This window comes from Monomorium pharaonis, chromosome 3, assembly GCF_013373865.1.
Source record: "Monomorium pharaonis isolate MP-MQ-018 chromosome 3, ASM1337386v2, whole genome shotgun sequence".
NCBI classification, from domain to species: domain Eukaryota; kingdom Metazoa; phylum Arthropoda; class Insecta; order Hymenoptera; family Formicidae; genus Monomorium; species Monomorium pharaonis.
Window position 1 is genome coordinate 1,965,869 of NC_050469.1, and position 15,988 is coordinate 1,981,856.

General features: G+C 31.1%; 1 protein-coding gene across 8 annotated transcripts in view; it reads right to left on the reverse strand.

The window, feature by feature from the left end:
• Positions 1–1,684: 1,684 nt before the first annotated feature.
• LOC105829915 (dynein heavy chain, cytoplasmic) overlaps positions 1,685–15,988 on the reverse strand; it is a 31,731-nt gene continuing 17,427 nt past the window's right edge. For 2 of the 8 annotated variants that reach the window (XM_012669262.3, XM_012669109.3), the window contains 9 exons: positions 15,170–15,785; positions 13,783–14,577; positions 12,393–12,594; positions 11,518–11,713; positions 8,194–8,311; positions 7,181–7,552; positions 4,120–6,882; positions 3,836–4,033; positions 1,685–2,601 (listed from right to left, as the gene is read on the reverse strand). In XM_012669262.3, the coding sequence (XP_012524716.1) occupies positions 2,167–2,601; positions 3,836–4,033; positions 4,120–6,882; positions 7,181–7,552; positions 8,194–8,311; positions 11,518–11,713; positions 12,393–12,594; positions 13,783–14,577; positions 15,170–15,785 (5,695 nt within the window). In that variant the 3' untranslated portion in view covers positions 1,685–2,166. Of the gene's footprint in view, positions 2,602–3,835; positions 4,034–4,119; positions 6,883–7,180; positions 7,553–8,193; positions 8,312–10,198; positions 10,398–11,517; positions 11,714–12,392; positions 12,595–13,782; positions 14,578–15,169; positions 15,786–15,988 lie in introns of all 8 variants that reach the window. The other 6 variants (XM_012669183.3, XM_012669034.2, XM_012669538.3 and 3 more) reach the window with 3 other exon arrangements.

Below are 15,988 nucleotides of genomic sequence, written 5' to 3' on the forward strand. Positions count from 1 at the left end.
TTTATCGATTAATCAATAACTTTTGTAACGATCAATAACTTTTGTGTATATTTCTTTTATAAGTTTTTTATTTTATATTTCTTCGTTCTTGATATGAAATCCAGTTTCCAGATTGATAGTAATCATATAATCTTGTCGTTATGTGTTATAACGACAGTTGCGCAGATATTTTATATGGTAAAAAAGCTGCGCAACTATCGTTATAACACATAACGACAAGATAACGAGTTACAGAATTCCACTACTGGAAAAGAATTTCCAAATCTATAAAAGAAATACATTACAGAAATCACGTTACAAAATTTTCGTAATTGTCGCTAGGCTGTGACAGTATTTATAAAATTATTCAACCAAGTTTGTCTATTAGTTAAAAAAATATATAAAAAATTTAATAGTGCAACTTACCAATTATTTTTATGTTTTAATCAGAGATCCAGACCGAATCGAAACTGGTAATCGGTGTCACAATCGTTTTTTAGTCAGACCGACTAAAAAAAACCGTAAACCGTAACCGCATATTTCCGTTAAATTTATAACACTGGAACCATTAAATTATTGTCGTTTATGGTTTTTTTCGGTATATTTTTGGTTCTTGTAATTCATTTTTACATAATATTTTTATATTTCTAATAAAAATTTTTGTTTTATTCCTTTATCTGTGTTACAGATAAATAGAGTTAAAAAATAAAATTAATTAAGTTTTATTCAGCTCAGGTCTTACTCAAATCACTTCTATTTATTTTTAAGAAATGTTTGTATTTTGTAGAAAAAGAACGAAACATTCTTGTGTCCAATATAATGTAATGTTAACTTTGAAATATTTGTTTTTCAGAAAATTGCAGGACCATCTAACAAATAATACAGTACACGAACAATCTGAAAGATTTAAAATATGTATTACTGGCGTAAGCTCTTAACACAATAACTGCACTGACACATTGTACAAGAAGTGCATGTCTGTGTAAAATTATGTTACAATAATACAAATAATTATTACAATGATATATTACTGTAAGTTGTGTTTTGAGAAAATTGTAGTATTTTTTAATATTCCATACGTATATGATGCTCATGTATCTAATATGTAATAAATAAAAAAATTTTTTAATGTATCATCATTGCTACAATAGAACTATAATTGCTATAACAATAGCTTATTAGCGTTAATATCATTAAATTGATTATTTAATAACGTAATAGTAGTACTCTGGTTCAAATTAAGAATTACGTTGCAAGTAAAAAAACATATAGCGACTATGTTCTTCAGACTTTTTTTAAATAACGATAAGACGTTTATTGAATCTAAAGTACATTTGTCTATCCATCAAAATCGATTTCTATGTGAACATTTTCGATGTGAGTAGTAAATCTAATGAAAATAAATGTAAGTAAATTTTTATTAAACTTTATTGAATTTTTTAATAAAGTAACTGAAATGAAAAGATAAACTGAGAGTAAGTAAGACTGATTAAGTTATCTTTATAAATTAATAAGTTATTAATTATTCCAAAGACTGTAAAATGGCATAGGACTTTTCGACTCAATTTAGTCCGCTCTACTTATTCATAAGTAGTGTTACACCTAATACCAGACATCTATAATTTAAAACATGTAGATTTTAAGATATATATTTAAGATACATAATACAGTTATTAAATTATGAATATAAATAATAAAGAGAAAATTTCATAGTATGACTTTATTAGATATCATTAAGATTATAAACACTATAATATCTCGATACTTACATCTAGGCGAACATAATAAAATCTTTGTTACAGAAAATCATGTTTTTTTTAAATCTAAACATAATATTAAATATAATATAAAATAAACTATATATATATTACAACCTCTTACATGACAATGTTATTTTTTATAAACGAATGATGTACATTTAATTACGCGTCGAAAATATTCATTTCCTAATTGTACAATTCTTTGGAGCACAAAATCTTTTGAAGATATGAAAGCAATTCAGCGTAAAATATATTTCCTTAATATTTTTATACTTTAGGTTTGTAGTGAGTTGCATGTCACTGTGCTCTCTTTACAAACGACATAACATGCGGCGATATATGTCATAAATTGTTTTTATCTTATCATGATAATACTCTGCTTTATAATTTTTGGTAATTTTTCTAATTTTAATTGTTTAAGCAATTATTAATTCAAAGCGGTAGATGTTAATACAGCGACCCCTCTCTCGTAAAAACTGTGCGGTTCTTGACTAGGAGCAATATTCAAGTCAACAGTAAATAGCAGTTCAGTACGTGTGCTGTTCAAATAAACCGGTAAGGATAGCTTGCCCTTTCTGATATCTTCCGTAGATGATCGTGCCCATCTCAGCATGGTAACCGGTAGATCAGTCATGATAGTCGAAGTTAAATACAATTGGTTATCCTTACATTGTGCACCTTGCAATTTTAAACCGGTAACGGCGAAGGAGCAATCGTCCGTAGCGATGTTATCACCATCGCCAATAGTTACGTTCAACTGCAATTCTTCGAGTGACCAACTGTTAGCCTGCGCAATGCATTGCCTGGTTGCAGTGATGTAAGCTTCAGGATTCAACAAACCTCCCAGCCAAACTGGGAAACTCTGAAACCAAATTGATTTATAATTTTATTCAATTCCAGTCAATTCGAGCGAATTCAATGAAAAGTAAACATATTTTTCTCTAAAAAATCTAATTAAAGAAGTTTTTTGTTCAATTTTTTTCATGTATACTAGACACTACAGACGCACGCTATTTAACTTTTTATTTTTTACTTTTTGAAAATAAACTACAACAATAATTGTATAGATAACCATCTATACAAATTTGACAACTGTCAAAATTTAATCGCAATAACAGTTCTCTCACAACATGAAGTAAGCGCAGCGAAAGAATCAATCAGCATCACGGAAAAGAGGCTTATTACATGCCTTTTTTAAGATAGGAGAACCAAACACTATAGACGCGTGCTTCGCGTGCGTTATTTTTTATTTTTTGAAAATAAACTACAACAATAATTATATATATATGTAATTGCATTGATAATCATCTAAACAAATTTGATAGCTGTCAAAATTCAATCGTAATGAGTTACTTTCGCAACACAAAGTAATCGCAGCGAGAGAACCAATCAGCATCGCGGAAAAGAGGCTTCATTACATGCCTTTTTAAAAATAGGAATACAAGGATTTAATCAAATTTTAAGAACAAGTTTATGACTAATATATAAGTATTCCTGAATATTTTTCACATTTTTGGACTACTTTCAGTTTTCTTTACTTTTTTAAAAATAGCATTGAAAAATTCTTAAAAAAAAAAAAAATTTTTAACAATTTAATAATGAACATAATATAAGAATATAAGAATTTTTTAAAATAATTGTTTATAAAAAAGAAAAAATTCTAAGAACATTTTGGAATTAAAGAACTGAAGTTTCACTATACTATTTTTGTGTAAGAAATCATTATATTTAAAGAGAAGTGTATAATCATAATTTATACACTTTTCTTGAAATATAATGCTACATTAGTGAAAACGTGATAATGTGCCATATTTTAATCATTATAAACGTTTTTTTTCTAAATTTTTCATTACAATATTTATTTCAATATTGTAAGAAAATATTTTTTAATAACAAATTATTATCGCTTAAAGTTTTATCGCTTAAAATTTATCCATTATTTATTATTTTAAAGATAGCGATGACAAGTTTTTGTATTAAGATATATATAAATAAAGTTACGTGACTCCTTCTTCGTGTTTAAATTAGAAAACTTCCTTAAAATTCAATGATAAAATAACAGTGAAATAAGTGCAATGATGAAAATGAAAATAAACCTTTATCTCCTTTGCTCCGCCTTGGGAAACTAAACGTGAAACTTCTTGCAGTTGCGAAACCCTATGGCTAAAATCGGTGATCCATTGTATGACTGTACAACCTCTTGGCACAGTATATCGCCTCCAACCAACTGGCAGAATGCCTTTTACTAACTCGGATAGCATCGTTCTATGATAATTAGTCTGTTTCTTCTCGCCCTGTTAAAAATATATAATATATCATTATATTAAATTATATTAGCTCCATTTTATATTCGAGAATAAAATAGAAGTAAAACACTTACTTGACAAATTAATACGACATCCTCCAAGTCATGGATAACATCTTGAAGTAATTTCGCTCCGCTATTGACTTCCCGCTCAAAATATCTATACAAAGGATCTTTGATATTTTCGACTGTTCTCTTCAAGGTCGGTAGATTTTTCGGAAGTAATTGTAACCAAGTGGATGCCGAATTGTGTAGAGTTCTCATCCAAGATGGTCGACCATCTGCTTCAGCTTCTCTTGGCGTGTCTAGAGACTCTTCGTTCGAGTACGCTAGTTCATCCTCATCTTCCAACTGTTGCATCTTGAGAAGTTTGGAGACTAAATCGGTTCCTCTTGTGGTCAGAAGCACTTTCTCTGCATTATTCGGCAGGCCAAGCCAAGAAGGTGTCTGTCTATCCGAAAGAGATTCGATCCATTTCAAAAAGTGGTCGCGCCTAGTACCATCTGGCATCGTGATGTGTCTTTGATTACCTTGCGCGCCATCAATATTGGCAACCAAGGCGAAGTCAGCTTCAAATGAGCGCGGAGTAAAGAGTTTGCTCAAGAAAGAAGCCAGAAGACGTTGATCGAAATCGTTGTCAATCTTGCCACCGTAGATACACTGAGAAAGAAGAGTCACCAGAGCATCCCAAGGCACTTTTTCCGGAGGTAGGTTTGTCCTGCCCATAGCCGTGGCTTCGATCCATGTGTCCAAGGTGTCGCAGGCGACTCTCAGATCGCTCTCATTGAATTCATAGTGCTTAGCCCAACCTAACGGTACATAACGCAAACGTTCCTGCACAATCGCGTGAAACCACGCGAGCAAGAAGTATAAACGGGCCCTCTCATTGGGCGCTCGCATCATTCTCGAAGCGGGCACAGTGCTAAACGTGCGCAACAAATTTGCCCGTATACCAGGAGGCGGCTCATACACGAAAATCCTACCAGCTCTCAATAGATTCACCGGTACTTTAGGATTAATCTCCATCGTTAAGAACAGTCGGAAGCTAGTGTGTGGCTGAAGACTGTGTAGCTTCTTCTCTAGCTGCACCAACCACTGCGGAGCAAGGTGTACGTTCTTCAATAGCACCCATCTACCGGCTTTCACAGCCATGTTTATAGCCCGATCAGCTTGATTGAATCCTTCCGCCGATCCGATAGCAATGCTGGCTATCTGCTTGCTCAATTCCGCGGCTAGATCATCCACTCTGCCCGAAGCGTCGAAGCCTGGCACAGAGCACAGTAAAGCCGGCACGGTCGCTTTCAATTGGTTTTCTACAACGGACGCGAAATCGAGCTCAGCTTCTGCGGCCGGCATGAAGGACTCGTTAAAAGCAGAGGCTACCACCAGGGATGCGGCTGCGATCACGCGATCCGGTCGGAAAGCCTGTATTATTAGCAATTGATGCATTGCCGTGCCTGTAGGCGACAGTGGCTTCTCCTCATCCCACAGCTTCGGCACACACGTCTCGGGTGTGGGCGACTGTAGCCACGCGCTGAATTCTGAACTCTCCTGGATCTTTTCTGGAAGTTTCTTGAAAGCGGGTAATCTTATGCTCAGACGCATCATTGCCTCCTGCTGCTCCGAGCTGAGATTAGATACTGGAGGTGCTCGGATGTTCAGCACGCCTTCCTTACCGCGCAAAAAGAATGTGAACTCGCTGTCGTAGGTAGATTCCGAGGGTATGCCTTTCAAGTGGATGCGACAGAGCAGCAAAGCAAATGTCAATCTGTCCGTATGTAACATTCCTCGGGCGACTCGTTCATAACAGACGGCAAATAAGTCACGCGTGATTTGCGTGAGCCGTTGACCGTAATCCGACATACCGGATAATTTTGGATTTTGTGACAACACAGATGTAAAGATGTCTAGGAACATCTTCAGCGAATACTGATACAAAAAGTGTACTTGGTTAAGGCTATCCATCGTGAAGTACATGTTCGAGCACGCCTGAGATAGAGGCATATACTGTTGGGAGACGGTTTCGATTTCCGCTATGACCTTGTCCGTTTCTTCCACTTTCTTACTGATATCGGCGGCCTCCTGTTTCAGAGTTTCGAGAGTGGTGATCACAGAATCATCATCAAGAATCTTGCCCTTGGCATCATTTAACGCCTGCAATAAAGACTTCTCAAGTTGTCGCAGTCTCAAGTGGAACTCTCCTTGAAGCTTCAGCAGGTCAGATCTCTTCTCGTCAATATCTGGACGTTCGGCTTTTAGCACCTGATTCAAACACTGACTTTGCAGAGAACTTCTGGTAACGGTGAAGTTAACAAATGTTACACGCGAACAAATATCCGGCGGAAATTCTACCGTCGGATCTCTTGTTGACAAGAAGATGACAAAGGAAGGTGAGAGATCTATATCCTGGTCACCGAGCGTAATCAGCACGCGTCCGCCCGTTCGCCTCAATTCTCTGTTCAATACAGGATTCAATATAGGATCATAATTCTCCACGTCCTGAACCAGAAGGGGATTACCGAATCGTAGAGCACTCTCTAGATTTTTCCTGAATGAATCATCCAAGAAACTAGTCTTCGTAATTTTCCGATCTTTAAACTCATTCATAATGAATTCTGTCGCCTGACCAGATGGATCGATAATTAATGGATATCTATTAAAACGCTTCAACATGATCGCATTCTCGGTGCATAGATCGTCGGTAGGTAATGCGTTCGCCTGCCACCTCAAACGCTCGTCCGGATTGGACAAATATTCTGTTCTCGCAATATCGGGTCTGAATTGCAAGTTTGCGTGTTGTAGGTGTTGGCACCACGTGGTAAAAAGATTTTGACGATACTAAAATAAAATACATTTCGTTATGCATTAATATAATTTAACAAAACATACCAAGTGCAAAAAAAAGAAATATCAATGACACATTTTTCGGTACTATTTTTTAGTGTTGATTTTTTATTATAACATTTTTGAAAAAATGCATTAAAAATTTTGTAAACAATTTATACATTAAAAAATTTTGCAAGTCTGCTCTTTTTACATATTTCTTTGTCAAAGGTCAAACTATTAAAAATGTTTAAATTTTTTTAAATCCTCCTTTGAAAAGCGAGAATATCTTTTTTAAAAAACTGGAACTTACATGTTGATCGAAATAGCCGGCATAAGCCAAGAAAGCGGAAGATAATAGAACATCTCCGATTATAGTGGACATTTGACTCTTAAACGTTTCGCTCGTTGCTTCCCATCTTTCTCTTTCGATGACCAAGGATTTTAACAAAGCGATTGATCTGTCCACCTTAGCTTGCACGCTTTCCAAATCAGCTTTAATAGCCTGTGCTTGTGAGATAAGTTGAGCATATTCCTCTTTGTATGACGCTATGCTTTGCTCCAGTTGAGCGATCAAATTTTTTACTTCCTCGCCTTTTAATTTATTAGTTTCTGCTTGCCGCTCTAAAGAATAAAGTTCGTCACGCAGAGGTTCGACTCGCTTCAACATATCAGCATACTCGATCTGAAAATATATTTATTTTTAAGATATATCTTCTTGGAAGATATACAGAATAGATATTCAGATATACAGAATGTTCGGTAACAGGTAGGAAAATATTTAAAGAATGATTCTAAATAATAAAATAAAAATAAAAAAATAGTACAATTTCAATTAAAACTTCGTTTTTTAATTATAAATATTTAAATATTAACATGCTTTAAACACTTTTTATGTGAACTCCTTTAAGTATTAATTATCGTCCAATTTAATATTGCCCCAATATTTTATGAGACATTTAAATATTCAAAATTACAAAATCAAAAATAACAAAATTACGATGGAGGACTTTGTTTTTTAAATATCTAAGTATTTACATGCTTTAGGTAATTTTTATGTAAAGATTTAAATATTTATAATTAAAAAACGAAACCCTTGTTTTGTTGCATTGATAACCGTACTGACTCCTTACAACCCTATTTTTCACTAAACTTTTTGTAAGTATCAGGAATCTTTGCTAATTTTGGTTTCATGAAAAAACAAAACCTTAATTTTTGTTGTTCTTGATCTTCCTTTTCTTAATGGCCTGGAATCACTCCTTAAACTTTCTTCCACCTGTTGCTGAATACTCAATTTTTTTTTACATTTTAAATGATAAAAATTACCTGCGCTGTAGCCCATTTCACCATAGGACCACAAGCCAAGCTAGCGCGATTTACTTTATCGAAGTTATAATCGGGATTACTCAGATAGCGACTCTTCATTTTTTCTCTCACCTCATCGCTAAATAAAACATTTATTAATTTCTGTATTATCTTTAGAATAAAATAGTTCTTTAACTGTATTTTAATATAACATTTTTGTTATATATATTTTTTTTTGTATATTTAATTCTTCTGACTATGTAAAACTATTATTTCAACAGAAAACTGGAAACCAATCTTAAGGCAGTTATTAATAGAAGAAGTATATACTTCATATATATTGTTAAATTCCGTTAATATGTTTATTGTCAATAAACAAAATTTAAATACATTAATATTAGTGACAAATTAATCAAATATCGTTAACATGCAATAAAAAAATAACAACAGTTGTACACATATAACAATTTTTGTTATTAAAACTTGTCAATATGCAATATATCGTTCAAAATCGAAAAAAAAGTTCAAAAATGTATTTTAAAGAGAATAGACAGAGCTTTGTATCTTTCAGTTTCGTCCCTACAATAATGTGTCTCTAAATATTGTCTCTAATTATATAAAATTAAAAATTACTAAATTTTTTTTACTTGAAGCGCTTTGAAGTTATAAACAATGAAACATTATCGTAAAAATAACAAAAAAAAATATTTTTAAAGTAAGCTTTCTCTATGTTCTAAAATTCTTAAAAAAAATTGGTGCGATAATTTCTCACCAATAAAATGTTTTTAACTTCCAAACTAAAAAGTTTATAGAAAAAAGAGAAAAATGTTACTATGTGTTTAAATTACATAAATATATTCAATATTTTTTGAAAACTTTTTTTATACGTTTTGTGAAACACAAAAAATCTTGAGCATGCTGAAATTTTTGAGGAACAGTTAAGTATATATATTGCGTATTTCAAAGCGATTTTTAAAATTGTTTGTTAAAAGAAATGCATTTGTAAAAAATGAAATTATCATTAATTGTTTTATTATGATGTATTAATTAAATAGATTGTGGGATAAGAAAACACCAATTTACTATTTACAATATCTTTCAATATATTCAACAACAGAAAAAATTGAATAAAATAGAATTTAATGACAACGCAAAAAACAAGACCAGCAAACATTTAAGTTAAAAATTTGTAGTAAATTTATGAGCTAACATTTTAATCGTCAATGTGGTCAAATATAATTATTAGGTCAACCAAAATATGCTAGGATATTTTTTGTTTGACTATAATAACGAAATTAACTGAATATAAATGTAATTGGTCTTCTATAAAATTATAATTTAAAATATGTTGTAGCATATCTTTACGTATTTTAGACATACAATTCATATTTTATTTTACATATTGTTTCTTAATTTTAAATTTATCAGTCTTTCTTAATATAATAGTGGACAGAATATTCAAAACAAATATAGCAAAATAAAAACAATCAAAATAATAAAATATACTGCAACAGTTATTATATTACACAAAGAAATTTATTAGATCATTGATTTCTAAACACACACTAATAATATTCATTTTTCATAAAAAATAAAGTTAAATATTTATTATTTATTGTAATAAAAATATAAATTAGAACAATTACACTTAATATTAAATATGTAGGTATTTAATTTAACCTTTTTGTTTTTTTAATATCATAGAGCATAATAAATATAAAAATAATAATACAATTCAAATAATCTTTTATTAAGTTTTTTTACTTTGTCATAAGTAATTTAAATAATTTAAACACTTTTGAAATAAAATAATTTTTAAAAAATATATTTTTTTTATTTAGATTTATTCTTATTATGTTAACTTTGTGGAGCATTTGTAGAAGTTAAAAATAAGATTTTTTAAGTATATTTTTTATTGTTCTGATAATCATATAACTCAATGCTAATATTATGTGTGCAATATATTTAAATTTCTGATAGCTGATATCTCGGTATCACAACAAGAAGACAAATAATAAATGCTTACGTAATGTCCTCAGTACTGAAATTAGAGACAATAGTATTGATAAAATTGTCCCTCATGATGACTGCACGGATAGATTTCCAATCGCTGGCGTTTTCGCCGAGCAACAAGCAGATAGATTCCAATGCGACCTTTACGAGAGCCGGCGGATTCGCCATGGAACGAACTTCGACTAAATGTTGTTTCTTTATCGATTTCACAGCTGTACGAACAGTCAAAGAGGATGTTATATGGTACAAGAAAGAAAATGCAGACGTTAAAATTATAATAAAATTACATAAAAAAGAATGCTGGTCTTTCTCTGCGTGATCTATAGCGTTAGATTTAAAAGAGGCAACATAATAAGTAATATACGTTATATACATGTTATACATATCATCTTTACATTTATAAAGATACACACTCATATAAAAAATGTTTAATTTTAAAATATTTTGAAAAATTAAACACTTCTTCCATAAGTGTATAATCTAATAACATATTTTTGTTAACAATATCTCCCATTAGAATATTATTGTTGCATGCTCTCCTTGTAATTGTAATAATGCAGACGCGACGAAAACGCGTTAAAATCAGAGTTGGCTAGAAAAATTTAGTGAGTGGGAAAACCATGACAAATTCTGGTCTTTATTGTGTAGGATTTTATCCAATAAAATAAATTAACAAAAATTATAAAAAATATGTTTATGCAAAAAAATATTTTTTGTTTTAATTAATAAATCATAATCACTATGCAATGATAAAAAAATAAAACTAATTAATAATAACAAATTAATAAGAATAAAACCTTATAATAAAATAATTTTTTAATTATAATTAATTTGTAAAATAATTTTTACAAATAAAATCTCAAGAGATACAAATGTTATTAAATTTTATATTAATTTTTAGTTTAATAAAAAAACATTTTAAAAAAGCAGTAGTAGAATTAAATAGAATTAACAATTTTTATCTATGTTTTGTACATTTAATTATACTTTTTAACTCCTTAAAACAAAAAGAAAACAATTTGATCCATGATTCATGAATTAGATCCAAATAAATTAAAAAAGGTTTTTTTAAATTTATTTTCGTTGTTTTCTATTTACTATATCAATATTAATAAAAAAAAGACCAGTTTGCCGATTTTTTCGAAAACTAATTTTTATCATTGGATTTTATAAATAAATTTTAAAAAAGTGAAATTCTGCCAACCCTGACTAAAACCTGACAGTGGGAAGAAGACACGTATCAAGCTATTACAAACTTCGTGTTTTGTGTTAGAACGCCCCGCAAACGCGCGAACGTTGAACATTTAGCAGACCCGATAATTGCTCTCTTACGAAATGTTTTCCGTGTTGAAATTGACGACAGTGGGAATAAAGCTGTCCTTCATTATAACGGCACGAATCTGCTTCCAGTCTATAGCGTTTTCCTCTAGCAACAGGCATATAGACTCGAGTGCCAGTTTCACGATAGCAGGCGGATTCGCCATGGATCGAATCTCGACGAGATGCTGCCGCTTAATTGCTTTTACAGCTATATTCATACGCAAATTTTTTTCAACCGAGGATACTCCGGAACGATTATACCACAATTTTGAAATGAAAATAATTCGGAAACGTAAAGTAAATAACGAAAAATATGTAGATACTATTGCTTCTGTATTTCTCGAGTTTTGTCATAGTAATAGTGAATTTAACTCGATATTACAATCTCAATAATTAGGATTATCACACCAGTCGCTGAACAATTATAAGTAAGTAATTATTTTAAAAATACATTAAAATATTAAAATAATACTTTAAAATAATAATTTGCAAATTATATTTTTTAGATTTAATTTTCATACGCATTTGATTAAGATATCATTTTTCCTATTTGGAAATTTAATTATTTGTTTATTGATTGGTGTAGTGGCTCTAATCAATATTATAAATATTTAAAAAAAAGTAAAATTTATTGTTTTTAAAAGATTAAATTTTGAACGATTTTACAATTATTCGACCAGTCATAAAAATATACATCAATAAATTTGTTTAATAATAGGCGATTTTTGGCGATGGTTTGGAACATGTATCAAACTATACTAGAACCAATAAGATAAAAGTTTACTTATATTTCATTGGTTCTGGTACAGTTTGGTACGCTTTGGTACATGTATCAAACGGTCGTCAAAAATCGCCTATTGTAACAAAGAATATCATTGAAGACATACCATTTTGAGCATCAATAACGGCTGGTTCCACCAAAGCAAGATCCGCCATAACATCGTCTCTCTTTTGATTTATAGCTACCGTTTGAATAGCTAATTGTTGTTGAATTTCTTGACTCTGTACCTTTTTCTTTTCCGCTTCCTGCTGGTCCTTAACCATTTGTCTTAATTTTGCATTAGCAGCTTCATTTTTAGCTTGCAGTTCCTATGGAAAAACAAGATAATACAGATGGTTGCGTTCAGCAGAAAAGCAGCTTAACTGTAACTGTTGTAAAATTCTTCAACACGATTGGTTCTTGCTCTTAGTTCCTGTTAGATTTAAACGTATAAACCAGTCGTGTTGAAGAATTTTACAACAGTTACAAAGCTGCTTTTTCTGCTGAACGCAGTAAAAAGTTTCATTAAGGTTTTCTAACCTTTTGACATGATATAAGAACATGATCAAATTTTTAAAATAAGCTTAATCTATAGACAATAATATACATTTTTGAATTTGTTCTTGTAGTTTTATAGTAAATTTTTTACTATATAGTTTCTTTCAATAACTTTCTAAAATAACATTGTGTCTTTGAGGAAAAAAGCTTTAAATAATTTAATCAAACAAACAAAATATAACTTTCTAAAATTTTTCGAATAAAGCGGAGGATTCTAAGATGCTAGTAAGCATCGACATTTAGCTTATAACTATGTTTTAAGTCTGACGAATTTGTCGGCACGTAGTTTATATGAGCTGAGATTATTAATATATTTTTTCAAAAATTATAATTAGCACCAAGATCTGGCTGGAACCGTTTAGGCCTTCTCAATTTTTATCGATATGTTTAAACATTTATACGGTCTAAGAATTTATTATTTCTAAAATAATATTAAGTTTTATGGAAAAAAGTTTTAAATAATTTAATCACAAATAAAATATAAGAATTTTAAAAAACTTAATAATTAAATATTTATAAGAATGGAATTTAAAAACATTTAAAAAACATTTTCAAATAAAAAAATTTTGTATTATTTTTGTATAAGAAACTGAATTATACAATTCTCTATAACACATTACATTATTAAAAATGTAATGCTGTGCCTTATTATAACATTTAAAATTGTTATTATAAGCAATTCTCTTTCAATTTTTCCTTATTATTTCATATTAATATTATAAAAAAATATTTTTTAATAACAAATTACATTTTTATTGCTAAAATTTTTTGTTCAGTGTTCATTTGTTCAACATTTATTATTTTGAAGATAACAATACTAGAAGTTTTTTAATTACAAGATATATGTATATGTATGAACAAAAATTCACATAATTTTCTGTTTTTTAAGCCAAAGAGCTGACTTTACAAAAGCATTAAAATAAGAAAAAAATATTTCTTGTGAGTTCAATATATCTTACTTGAGACTTAACAGCCAAACTCTTCTGCATCTCTTCCACTTGCTCAACTGTTTCGGCAATTTTACTCAAACCAACATTTAGATGCAATTGTTGTTCCTCCAAGTCGCTTCTCTTTTCTTGATACAACTTGACGAAATGATTGATAAAATCTAAATAATGACGTGGTGTAATCGCCATTGTTCTGGCGCCTCTTTTGGCTAATCGCGTGTTTGCTTTGTGCAAGGTCTGGTGAACATAGACGCACGCGTTTATCACAGCGTCTCTATGTGTCGGTTGCGATGGGATCAATGAACATACGGATGGGAAGAAGTCCGGACATTTCCACATAGGTCTTTCTAAGTCGACGCGATTAGTGAACTCTTTGCCGACCTGGAATAATGCATTATCTGACCAGTCGCCGAACCAATTCAGCACGCATCTATTAAACAATGCGGGTGACGTCGCTGCGCGATCCTTCAGGCCGTCTGTACTGGGATTCATCGTGAACACGACGTGTAGATTCTTCATAACTTGGCCGGTGAACCATTTATACAATTCCTCGTTGGAATCCAGCATCAAACCCTCTCGCTGAGCGCCTTCTTTGCATTGGGTCATGAGTGTCGTATACTCGTCACCCTCAAACAATCCGGGCACCTCCCCGTTGGCGAGCAACGTGTTCATGCGTTCAAGAAAACCGGAATCCAGCACATTAGACTCGTCGAGAATAAATGCTATCTTTTCATCTTTGCAGCCGGATCGTCTCAACACTTGTCGTAAATCTTCATCGAAATCTTCACCGGTGTATTTATTGTGCACCTATAGGAAATACTGATCAATTATACAAACAAACTAGAATTGAGTCACAATTTACAACAATAATTGAAATATAACAATATTCTAATCTTGAACTTCAAAATAATTAATTTATTTTTACATTTACAATTACATTTTTTACTAAGCGTTTTAAAAAATAAGTTCTTAGATTTTATTAATAAATCTTTTTTACTAATAAAAAATCGAAAATACAGACCTACATATTTTTAAATTATAAATCATTATTTAAGATTGTATTACATCCATAATATTATATCCATTGTTACATCAATTTCTGTGTTAATATTTATACTTTAAACAAATTGTATACATATAAAAGTTATGATTGTGACATTATATTTTTATTAAACAATACATTTTTATTTTCTCTTATTTTTTTTTAATCCAATGCATTTGTAATTTTTTAATTATTTTATTATTTTGTTTTAAAAAATAATGAAAATATTATAAATTGTTACTTTGTTTTATTCTCGAGATATGTGATCGTTTCAAAACATCATATGTGTATGTGTGTGTATAAAACTATAAATATAATATAAATAAATCGAGATGATACAAAGTGACATAGAATTACCTTAATTTGGAAGATAGATAAGCCATTCATCCATGCAACAAATCTCGACAAAGTAGTTTTTCCAGCGCCAGAAACACCGATGAGTAACAAGTGTCCTTGAGGCTGTCGGAAAATTCTGTCAATTCGTAATACATGTTCAAGCACCTCGTCGAAGAGCACCAATGGTACATCTAGTTCTTCCTCATAAAATACTTTCAACCTCGCCCGAACATAATCTCTTAATTCCTCTCTATTCACTGGCACATAGTCTTTCGACAGCCAATTGCTGTACAGAATCGGTCTGGCTAACGCTCTTTCTCTGTCGACTGACATGAAGTGTTTCAGAGCCACGACGTCTATATTTTTGTTCGTCCAAGCTCTCTCTGATTCTTCAACCAATCTATCTTGGAACAGACGAAGGGCCTCGTGGGCCCATAAACGCACCAAGCCTTCCACAGAGAGATTATCAAGCGGTCTAATAGCCTCGCAAATGCCACGCACCCAACGTGTCATCTCGCGTGGAGAGTACACATAGTGCGGTTGCATATCCTGAGTAAATCTTTCCTGAGAAGCCAGATAGAACTCTACCATTGCGTTTGTCAATGGTTCCGCATAGCCTCTCAAATTAGGCGTCAATCTGTAATTTTGTAGAAAGATTTCTCTTGTATTATTATTTAAGAAAGTATTCATCTTAAGAAAAATATCAAAAATAGGGTATTTCTAAACATTGTTTTCATAGAAGAGAAACAAAATTGCATCTTCGGAATTTTTTATTTATTTTTGTATTTAGTATTTATTAAACTTAATATAAATTAACTAAATGCTAAATTTAATTATTAG